The sequence below is a fragment of the Vanellus vanellus genome (assembly GCF_965231255.1).
Source record: "Vanellus vanellus genome assembly, chromosome: 1".
In the NCBI taxonomy this organism is placed as follows: Eukaryota; Metazoa; Chordata; class Aves; order Charadriiformes; family Charadriidae; genus Vanellus; species Vanellus vanellus.
This window is the reverse complement of record NC_138905.1, coordinates 191289561-191301158: the sequence shown is the minus strand read 5'-3', so window position 1 is coordinate 191301158 and position 11598 is coordinate 191289561. Positions and strand designations below refer to the sequence as shown.

Sequence of the window (11598 nt, the reverse complement as noted above, 5' to 3'; positions counted from 1 at the left end):
TGCACGAGAACTGAGCTGCCTGAGCCCGCCTTTCAGAACTCAGCGTCAAAGCAAGTGCTGCAACGACCTCGAAGGATTCGGCGCACGCGCAAGGAGCTGCGGGCTGCAGCCCGGTGCTCCGCGCGCCCGCATCCTGCCCTCGCTGCCAGCAGTCATCTTACTCATACCGCACCACACCGACGCCATTTACTTGAAACCATTATCTCACTTGACAATCAGTGAAATGTTAAGCAAAATGCCTCGGTGGCCACCTCAGAGTGGAAAATTTAGAAATGTTAATGCCTTCCGAACAGCCTGAGCCAGTGGCCAGGTCCTCTTTGGCTCTCTGCCTGCTTTGTAAGTCAGCCTCAGCAGGAATTATCAGCGACGCTTTACATTTCTGTTACGTGCAGACCTTTGGCCAGTGTTTGCAAAGGGAACCGACAGGGCACTATGAAGATGTTGGGTGTCACAGCAGCTGAACCGTGCACCCCTGCACACAAGGAAATGGAGCATAGAGAAGTTCAGATGCAGACACTGACGTGGTCAAGCGAGCGGCTTCCCTTCAAGTGACTGGTTGAGTATTGCGAAGTGAAATAAATGGACTCTAGTAGTAAGGTAAATCCCTTTCAATTCCTTGTTCTGGGGAGGATGAACACTAGAGGTGTAGCTACACTGCTAAATAGAAGAGGACCAGGGATCACACCCAGGCACCACCTGACTTCCGATTATCCAGCCTCAGTTTTGGCCATCCCCAAGGAGCTGTCTCCAAGACACTTTTGCTCGAGAGGTGCCTGGCACCGAGCAGCACGGCTGCAGGCTGGCTAGCACCACCCCGCCTCTGCCATTGAACGGCATGGACCCAGTCTAGATGTCCCGTCGGGGCCATGTATATATCATTTTGCAATTCTGCATCAGCTACCTGCGGAACAAAGTTCTGATTCTCGCTTTGAAATTTTCAGCAGCGAAGTAATAGAGGACAGGATCAAGGCAGCTGTTCATGGCGGCGAGGCAGAGAGCCACCACCAGTGCTTTGTGGACAGGCAGGTTGGCCTGGCTGCAGCTGCTGCGCATCAGGTGGACAGTCCGCAGGATGTGATACGGCAGGAAACAGAGGAGGAAGAGGATGAGAGTGATGATGATGGTTGACAGTGCCTTCTTGTGACAGCCAGCCTTCTTGTGACAGCCAGCCTTCTTGCGCTGAGGAGCCGAGGACTTGAGCAAGGCTTTGATTGCAAAGATGTAGCAGAAAATAATTGTGCAAAATGGCAGAATGAAGCCCACAACGAGGACAAAGCTGTTCATCATCAGGAGCCTGTGCGTGCTGGAGGGGTGGAGATCCAAGCACTTGGCTGGGTCACTGTACCCAGCGATTCCGTTGCATAACAGAGGGCTGGAGGCTGCCAGCACGAAGACCCATATGGCTGCGCATATTATCCTGGCATACTTCATGTTGGTTACTCTCCAGTGCTTGAATGGGTAGACGATGGCTATGAAACGAACCACGCTGAGCACGGTGAGAAAATAAATGCTGCAGTACATGTTCACGTACAAGGTGTAAGTCATGATCCTGCAGGTGATATCACCGAATACCCAATGTGACCCCAACAGGAAATAGGTGGCCCGAAAGGGCAAAGTGCTTACAAACATGAGATCCGAAACAGCCAAGTTCTGCATGTAAATGTTTACCGAAGTCTTCCTTTGCGAAGGCTGGAAGAAAACATAAATGGAAAGGCTGTTGCCAACAGCACCCAGGAAGAAGATAAAAATATACATGATGGGATAAATGACTTGCTTGAAGCTGTCAATAGTACATTTGAAGGAGCTGTTAGTAAAGTTGGCATCTAGCGCCATCTCAGAAATATTCATAGTCTGGAGCGAGGCTCTCCGTCTTTCTGCCAAAGTAAAAAGGAGCAGTGTGAGTGCTGGGTTACTGGCTGAGTTGGGAGTTCAGCTATTCAGGACTATTTCTCTGAGGACAGAAATTGCAAGATGCAGAAGGCAGTGGAAAATAAATGTTTGTTAATGAGTAATTACTTGTGATGTCCCAGTAGATACACATCTCAAGGCGTAAAGCCCCAAGTCATCTCCAAACAGTTTCTGTATTACATCAGCTTGTTGTTGTCTCAACCTATGAAAGTGCTGCCTTTTAAAGGTGAGTGCTATGTGTGTGTTTTAATGGCAATTCTCTGATCTCTGTGCAAAACAAGCCAACTTGCTGTCAGCCATTTTGTAGCAGGGAGGTTTCGAGTCCTCAGTTGCCTACCATGGAAACATCAACACCTGATCAGGAAAGAAATCACTGTCCATCGGTAAGTCTGCGTTTCTGCCCCTCTACTCCACTCTTGTGAGACCCCACCTGGAGCACTGCATCCAGCTCTGGAGCCCCTAACATAAGAAGGACATGGACCTATTGGAGCGGGTCCAGAGGAGGGCCACAAAGATTATCAGAGGGCTGGAGCTCTTCTCCTATGAAGACAGGGGCTGTTCAGCCTGGAGAAGAGAAGGCTCTGGGGAGACCTTATTGCGGCCTTCCAGGATCTAATGGGACCCTATAGGAGAGCCGGAGCGGGACTTTTTTACAAGGGCATGTAGTCATAGGATGAGGGGTAATGGCTTGAAACTGGAAAAAGGGAGATTTAGATCAGATATTAGGAAGAAATTCTTTACCCTGACGGTGGTGAGGCACTGGAGCAGGTCGCCCAGGGAAGTTGTGCATGCCCCATCCCTGGAGATGCTCAAGGCCAGGTTGGGTGGGGCTCTGAGCAACCTGGTCTTAGTGTGAGGTGTCCCTTCCCATGGCAGGGGGCTTGGAACTAGATGATCTTTAAGGTCCCTTCCAACCTAAACCATTCTATGATTCAAATTAGGATGAAAAGCCAAAAGAACTGAATTTGCTGACTGGAACTAGTGAAATTTTTCTGGTATGTTGTCTGCTGTAGGCAGCATCTCACTGAACTTTCCTGAGCAATACCAGAGGTATATTGATGTACCTCAGAACCTATAAATTAAGGATGTTTTGACCTTAAACACTGCATAAATATTGTGCTAGTAATGCATAGTTCCCTTTTCAACTCCCTCCTCCTTACACCGTATTTCTTCTTTCCTTTAAGTTTCTGATGGCTTTCTATGTCTGTTTTTGTGGAGCCTTTGCTTCATTTACCACCTTCTCAACCTTTTTTGTGCTCAACTGCTCTGCATCAGAGAGTCATCTACACGCACTGCAGCTTCCAGGGCAGCCCTCGTTTGCAGCCCTAATGAAAATGGCCTGTGAGAAAACGGGCTGTGTTCATAGAGAGTGATGTTTTTCCTCCTATGAGGCTATCATTCAATCAAATCAAAACCACTCATCACTAAAACACTCTAAATAGTAATTTTTTCCTCATTAGTGTCTATTTCCTTGCTGAACTCCCGATTTCTTCTCTCAGCTGATGTGCAGCTAGTAGTATTATGAAAGGAAGGTTTCAGTATTGTTGCATTTTTAATAGTGGCAAGCAATTCCCTCTCTGAATCTGCTAACAAATTCTAGAGAGGGAGCATGGAAAATTTTAGCCTAAAACCCAGAACTACATGTAATTTCTAGATGCGCAAAAAACAAGCTTTTAATTTGCCCCAGTGAGAGTGAAAATGGACCAATGGTACATAACTGCATCTTATCTCTTATTCTGGACTTCAGTGGCTTCGTAATTTGAAATTAATTTATTTGGAGAGGTGGATTCTCCCTAAGAGGAAATGTAGGCTCTAGATTTGGGTGCTCTGGAATTCCAGTTACCCGCTGTGGTATTCCTAGTGTGCTGTAAACAGGAGCCAATTTGCAAACTCAAGCCATTGTGTGGGAGCCCGAGCTATGTTCACAGCAGTCCGTGGTATCTTCAGGGCGGTGCCTCAGAATCCATCTGCATCCTTTAATATACCAACCAGATGTGCCCCAGCAGTCATCTTTTATCCGGTCCCACTGTGTCAGGGAGCGTGGGAAGCACAACCCCCAGGCTGGGCCCTGTTGTGAGATGGGAGCATGGCAGCTTGGGGAAGGGGGACATTTGCTCACATTGACGTCATACCCATCCCTGCAGTGCCTGAAATTATCCCTTCAGAAAACAAAGATAATAATATCTATTGAGCTTAGGAGCGCTGAAGACTGGAAGTGGGCAAACTGGATATTGCGCTTCAGCAAAGCCCCAGAATCAGTAAACGTGCTCCTAAAGGGAATCTCCTCCTTATTTGAGATCCTCTTCCCTCATGGAGGGGAGAGACATGGTACACTTCCTAACATCAAATCTTTTGCAATCTGAGGAGGTTTTGGTTTTCTGTACAAAGCTACTGTCTGGCATAGAAGTTTTCTGCACGGGATCAAGAACCAGCTTTTCTCCTGATTGAAGTTGATCTCCCCATTTTGGGGAGAAACATCGCAGCCCAAGGTACTGCAAAGAGAAGAGCCCTTTTGACTGTGTTTTGTTATAGCCCAAACGTCCTTTCTTTTAGAAACCCCAAATCACAAGAAAATATCTATGACCTTTGAAGCATTCCTTCCACCAAACACTCCTCTGTGGGACCTGTGAGTTAGAGGAGTCAAACAAGGGTGAAGAACTTGGAGCCTGGGCAAATTCAAAGCCCTGCTGAGCACCATAAGTGATGGCTTGTGGCCAGCTTGTGGCCCATCACTATCTGCTGAAGGACAGGATTGGGGCAATGAAAATTCAGTTGATGAAATGCCTTTGGGTCCCTGCACCCTGGGGAAAGCACTACAAGCACAGAGGCTGAGGCACATTGCTCAGGCTCTTCAGATGAAGTTGTCTAGCTAACAACTACCACTAAATCTATTTTGTGCTCCTCATTTCTCCTGCCAGCTAAAGACCTTTAGGAAATTACATGCACACGGGTAATGGAGAAAACTCATTATCCATGGCCCGGGCAAGAAAGCGAGTACTCAGACTCGCTCCAAATTATCCAAACAAAACTTTCAAGCCGTAATGGGATGTCTAAGAGAAAAAGGTGGGAGACCAGTCATCTGAAAGCTGTTAATCACCATGGTGCCTGCGCTCAGTTGAGGGCCAAGAACAACCTGTACAATTATCATAGGTAGATGCTCCTATTAGTTTTTTTTTAACACATGGAAGGTAGATGTAGAAAGGAAGGTGCAGTGAAAGATACATTTAATATAGGACTATCTCAAGCAACCACAGAGGAGAATTTTAGCCCTCCTTGAAGCCAAGAGCTGTTTTTTAGCCAGCTAAGGTGAGGAGGTGGCTCCTAGATAAACAGAAAGAATGACATATCTAAGGACAGGCAATAAACTTTGTTTTCAGCAAGAGCATCCAGACTGTCTCCTGGGTCAGGAATGAACAGGGTGGGTTTTGGGTGAGATACTGGACCTATAAGGTCTCCCAAAAGACTTCAGAAGGGAGACTGGTGGAAACACCTATCAGCCCTCTGAGAAAAAAGACAAGCGAAAGTGACAATCTGAAATGGGAATCTCTCTTAAGTGGCACCGCGAGACTTCTCGGATGGAAACTCCCTAGCAGGAGATTTTTTCTATATATGAGTTTCCCTGATGGAAGCTATTGAGTAAAGCAGCTGACACACATCCTGAGGCTCTGACAACCACCCTGGCAGGAGAGAGAGAGCACATCAGCTAAGCAAGAAATAAAGGAGGCTTTTCTGAAATAGCTGCTGTGTAAGTAGATTAGATGTAAATTTTGGGTGAGTTTTTTTCTTTTCTTTACCTTTGTGAAGTCTTAGAAACATTTACAGCTTAATTAGTACAGATTACATGAATACTTAGCTTTTATTATAAATTACATATATTACAAATTATATCTATTATTATGAATAAATATTTTGCCTTTCATCTTAGCCTGGCTTGAGTGTGATTTAAGAGAAGGGGATAACAAAGACATTTCATGCCTAAGGTGAATCTAATACCCTTAATGAATGAATGGATGTGCAAGCCAGGCGGGGAACTGATAGAGCAAAAGTAGGAGGAGATTTGTTTAATTGGTGGAGATATTAAACTAATAAAAGTGCCCTAAACCCACCATTTTAAGCTCAGGGTGCGGGTAGCAGTCTAGCAGCAAAGTGGGGGCTACCCCATAAACTGCCCAGTATGGGATGTGTATGGCCACCTGCCCAGGGCAGGTTTTGTGTGTGTGTGTGTGTGTATGCGCGCGCGCAGAGCAAGGGGTTGGGGACATGGAGGGATGAGGCTGGCTGCCTTGAGGCAAGAGCAGCTCAGCAGGAGCAGGTCTGCCCGAGGAGCAGACCTCATGAGATGTCTGTGCAGATTGCTTGGGGGTGCAGGAGAGGAGCCGGTGGTGGCTGTGGTCATTGTGGGCACCAGGGATGAAGGTGGGGTCATCAGGGCTCAGCTATGAGGCCAGAGAGAAGCTCAGGTCAGACCCAGTGTTTCAGTGCATGGATGAGACAGCAGAGAGGAGAAATTTAGGTACGTAAGAAACTTAGGGATCTTTTGGGATAAAGGTAAGCGATACAGAAATGAGAGCCTACGCCGCACCCGGAGTGGATCCAGGCTGCTGGCACTGCAGACGGAAAGGTTTGCAGAGGAGTATTTAATTAGAAGCAACAGGGGAGCTGACAGGCATGGCAGAGCAAGTGGGCTGGATCGACAAGACCTGCGAGGGCAGTGAACTCACAGCCAGTGCACCTCTGACAAGGCCGGGAGGGAAATAAAGCCCAACTGCAATAACTAGGGAAGGCAAATCCAACTGCCCACAGGTACAGTTGGTTGGCACATGCTGTCCTGAGTGACTGATCAAAAGCAAATCTTACACGTAATTCTGCGCTGATGCTCAAAGCCAAAAACGAAACTGCGGAGCCGGAAGGCTTGGCATGAGACAGCAACCTTGGTGCAAGGGGAACCTCAGAGACCTGCAGGAGAGAGGATAATCAATGTGAGCCTGTGTTGCCATGCTACCGGCTTTATGGTAATGACAGTGTAGGATGCACAGGTGGAGGAGTGGCACTGTGCACGGAGGACTATATAACTTGCAACAACATAAAAATATTATGGCCAAAGAGAAGCACTACAGAGTCCTTGTAGGCAGACATCCCATACTCTAATAATAAAAATATAGTACTGGGAATGCACTACCAAACTCCTCATCATGATGATAACAGTCATCAGAAAATGTTAAGCGTGAGTAGGAAGCTGAAAGCAGGTAGCAATAGCAGGAAATTTTGGGTGCCTTTATAAAGATGCGATGCTGCAGCAGAACAAGATATAATGTCCATGTGCAACAAATGCCTGATTCCTAGAATAATTAGTCCTGCGAACAAATCCACAATACAAGATGTTATTCTACATTTGATCTTTAGTGCTGCACAGGTCCTGGTTCAAGCAGGTTTTGGTGGAGGGAGCCCGGTACCAGCAATCCCAGTAGAGCTAGGTTCGGCAGCGTTGTGGGACAGAGAAGCAGTACCAGAGGGAAGAAGCCTACATAATTTGGGGGCGATTTAGAAAAAGAAACAGAAAATTCAACAAAACCTGTGTTGGAAGCCTCCATTCCAAACAAAATAGACATTTTAATAAATATTGAGCCCCATGTCTATCAGTAGAACAGTTGGCAAGACTATTATAGGGACAAGGTTGCCATTTAGAAAGCAGAAGTCTTGTCCAAACGGGGAGAACAGGAAAGCCTGTATCATGGCAGATCAAGAATGGACAGGAAACTAAGATCATTAAAAAAAAAAATAAATTGAAAAGCACTTGGTAAAGGATGCTCAGGCTGAATTAAGTTTTGTAAACCCACTGAAAGATGACAGGCTGCTCTGGAATTGGTAGGGCTGCTCGATGGCAAAAGATGCCTTAGGGACAACAAGGCCATAGGAGAGAAACTCAGTGAATTCACTCTTCCCCGCCAAAGACGGGTATTTTCATGCCCAATGGAGCAAACAGGTTGGAGGAACCAGCTCCACTCGAGCACTCGAGGGATGTGCGCAGGAAATATTAAACTGACCAGATAAGCGAGAGGCCAGTAAGTAATCAGGACCAGATGGCATTCATACGAATATCCCGAAGGATCTCAAACGTGAGACTGTCGGCCAAGCCATGTAACCCACCATTACAATCAGGTGTTGTGCCAGGGGACTGGCGTGTCACCAGTGCAGCTCTCGTCTACAAAAAGGGCTTGAGAGGGCAGCCTGAGGGCCACGAGTCAGTGGGAATAGTCAGCAGTGCTGGGCTACCCCCAGTTCTCATGGAGGGCTAAACCAAGAGCAGTCAATCAAGTCATCCAGCACCTCAGCAGACAGTGGGATCAATTTCTATGCCATGTCTGGACAGATGGACATGCTCCTTTTGGAGAGGTGTGGGGGAGGGGTGCTGCTGTTAAAGGTATGAATATGAAACCTCTGCTGCCTCTAAAGGTGTAAACATGAAAATTTCCATTTCCAAACTGCTGATCTTGGATTTACTGCTCTGAAACACTCTATTCACTATAACATGAGGAACTATTGAGGAACCTGTTTTCAAGAAGGTGTTCTGCGTATGCAAAGTTAAATACGGAAATCAGGCTGTTCATTCAAAATATAGTTCTTTGTTATGTTAAGTGATAAGTATATAGATCCTCTTGTATGCCAGGAAAAAGACATGGTCTCTGCATCTATCACAATAACCCTTTGTCTGAAGAGGTCCCGAGACACCACAGTATCATGTTCATTACCCAAATAGGAAGGCAGTTGTTATCACTGCTATGTAGGAGATTACTTGCATTTGCCACTGCACTTCTGAGAAAAACGGTTGTTCTCATGTTTTTTCAAAGTTCCCATCGGCTTTCTTTCCAACATTCACTTTGTGTTTCAGGAGCAGTGTTACCAATAGTAAATGTAACAGAATGTAATGTTTAGAATTAACAATGAATGCATCAAAGCATGGAATTTTATTAACCTTTCTACATGCACAATAATTTTAAAAAAATCAAGAGTCTGACATTTAATAACTTTTATTTTAAAAGTTTGCCATAAACCAAATGTATATTTTTTATCTAGTTAAAAAACTAGACTCACTTAATCAGATCCACAACTTGGTTGGTATCTTCCACCTGGCAAACGTTCCTAGTGACATAAATCCACCCTTTTTTCTGCCAAAAAATTTCTCAAAACCAGCTTTGTCATAGAGAAGTTCAGTCAACGATCACAGCTTCTGGCAAAGAAAAAGCTTACTGCGAGTAATAATAAATATAAGTAGGTTGTATTTTAATTATTGCAACCATTTTTAACTACATCAGAAAAAGCAGACAAATCTTGTCCTACCTCAGCTCGTGTGTCTTCTGGTTTGTTCAGTATTTCCTCCTTCTGCTTGCTGTTGCTCGCAACTTTCGGTTTTGTTAGTAGAAATGAAAAACAGAAAAACTTGATGCCCAACCCGAGTGCTGTTTATGCAGAAGCCACAGAAAAGCAATGAGTAGTAGGAAAGGGAAGTAAATCCTGATTGTAAGATCTCACATCTTCTTAAAAGAGAAATGTTCTCAGCTCAAGGAGTGTTGCTAGCAATCACATGGCAATCTTTCAAAATTTTCACCCAATGAAAAAGGTTCTGCAGCTACGTGGTATGTTGGGAAGCTTTCTGGATTTCTGTATTTGGGTCCACACTTCTATATATGTGCTTTCTATATATGTGCTTTCAATAATCAGGGTTGCTCAAAATATTAAAGGAAATCCCCATATGAGCTTCACACAGATCATTAGAGGTGTAGTTCTTGGAATTACGGAGAGGACACATGCCAGGGGTTATTTCCCAGGCTTTTCGTGCAGAAATAACAGGAAGAACAAAACTGTAATTGGGGCTGCTATGAACTGATGTGTAATCTCATTCAGCTCATAGTTCAAGGCTGAGTTTACAGAGCTGAGGGACTAATTTTTCTTGAATTTTGGTAGGAATGGAATGCATAGCTCTGCTAGGCCATAAGCAAGTGCCTGCAGTGAACGCCTTACTGCCCCTGAACCTTTTACCAGTTCTCAGTGGAGCAACGCTGACTGGACAGACAGGTATCTATACATACTATAGGTATAGCAGCTCAGCTATGCCTCTTCTGTGCTGTCAGCACATGTAGGTGGACCAGATGCATTCAAGTGCTTTCTGGCTGCTGTGTTGTATTTCATATTGGCAGCAGGCTAGGAGTCCACACAGCTGCTTTGTCACAGCTCAGCGGATGGGGGGTCTCCCAAAAACCCTTCTCACCACCCACATTTAACGTTGTTTATCCCCCAAAGCACTTTGGATAATCGCATTTGTATTCTCTCCCCCACTGGCCACCTGTGCCTGATTCTCATCGCAAGGGCTCTTCACTTGGGTTGTACTCATGGACTTGAGAACGGGCAAAATTGTCCTCTGGGTGTGCTCCCCATGTAGGGTCATGGTGGCAACCTGCAGTGGCTGTGAAGACTGGTGCCACCAGAGCTCACAAATCCCTATAACCAGGGAGGAGGTACGTACAGCTTGCTCTGTGTGGGTTTTTTTTTGGCATGGGTCTGAAAAAGGATGTGGAAAACCAGCTTAGGTAGCTACTAGTCTAACACTTTCAGTCTCTGGGGTGAGCACAAAATCCATCAGTGGTGTTTTTGAACATTTGCCTACATTCGCATTGACAATGCAAAGTAAGCTTAAAAAGCTCCCCAATACAGACCCATGTCAAGTGAATATTCAAGGTGCAGCATGATGGTGAATTAGAACCCTCCTGAGACCACTCCACTGGTGCCTAACTTAGACATTGCCAACTCTCGTGGCACCTAAGGCCATGGATAAGGGGTCGTTTTCCAGCTGTGGTTGCGCTGGCTGCTTTGGGTACTGTCCCAGCAGTTTCCCTATCTGCCAAGGTCTGCTTGCACAGCGGCTTGTGTGTGCGTCCCTAACCCTCTTTGGTCACTGAGGCAGTGTAGACACCTGAGTAGACACCTGAAACAGGAGGTCTCTGCTCACCTAACCTGAAGCAGACTGAAGCCGTGTAGAAATGACCCCATGAGCAGCATGATGGGCAGATGAGTCCTTTGGGAGGAAGCTGTGACACGCAGCAAGGGAGCATAGTGGGGTGCAACCACTTCAGCCAGTAAAGGCGCAGCCAGAGGACAGCTATGGCCTTGGCATTTGCTCCGGAGACACCCCAGTAACTTGGACTGCATCTTATCTGCAACTGGCAGAGACTAATTTAGGCATTGCAGTAGCAGTCTGATGGCATCTCCATCACATGGCATGCAAAGATAATCACTCTGGGACTGATAGGCAGGCTGTTCTCAGATACACAAGGTCAGAGACCAAAACAGGCGGAAAAGTTAGACATCGATCACATTTTATTTTCCTGAATGTGTTTTAAGAACATCTCTTTCACCATATGATACAGTCATCTTTGTTGCCTGGATAATCTCCCCCATTCACCTTCTTAAATGCCCTGCTTTCTGAAGAGTACTGTTCCCTCCCTTTTATAAAGTGATTCTGTGTTTTGCTTTTAGCCTAGATTTGAATAAATGGGGTTGGCTGCCAACTCACCCTGCACCTGACGAGCTAGATCCGGAGTGACTGCTTGGGATTTTTTAGAAACAGTCACTGGATGACTCAGCTTCCGAGGGGAGTTTATTACATTTCTTACTAATAAAAACTTCAGTAATTCT

At 45.8% G+C, this 11598-nt stretch overlaps 1 protein-coding gene across 1 annotated transcript; it reads right to left on the bottom strand.

Annotated features, from left to right (window-relative positions):
* Window positions 1-897: 897 nt before the first annotated feature.
* CYSLTR2 (cysteinyl leukotriene receptor 2) lies at window positions 898-1848 on the bottom strand (the record flags this gene model as incomplete). Its single annotated transcript, XM_082481615.1, has 1 exon — window positions 898-1848. The coding sequence occupies one exon, from the start codon at window positions 1846-1848 to the stop codon at window positions 898-900; it is 951 nt and encodes a 316-aa protein (XP_082337741.1).
* Between the last annotated feature and the right edge of the window lie 9750 nt (window positions 1849-11598).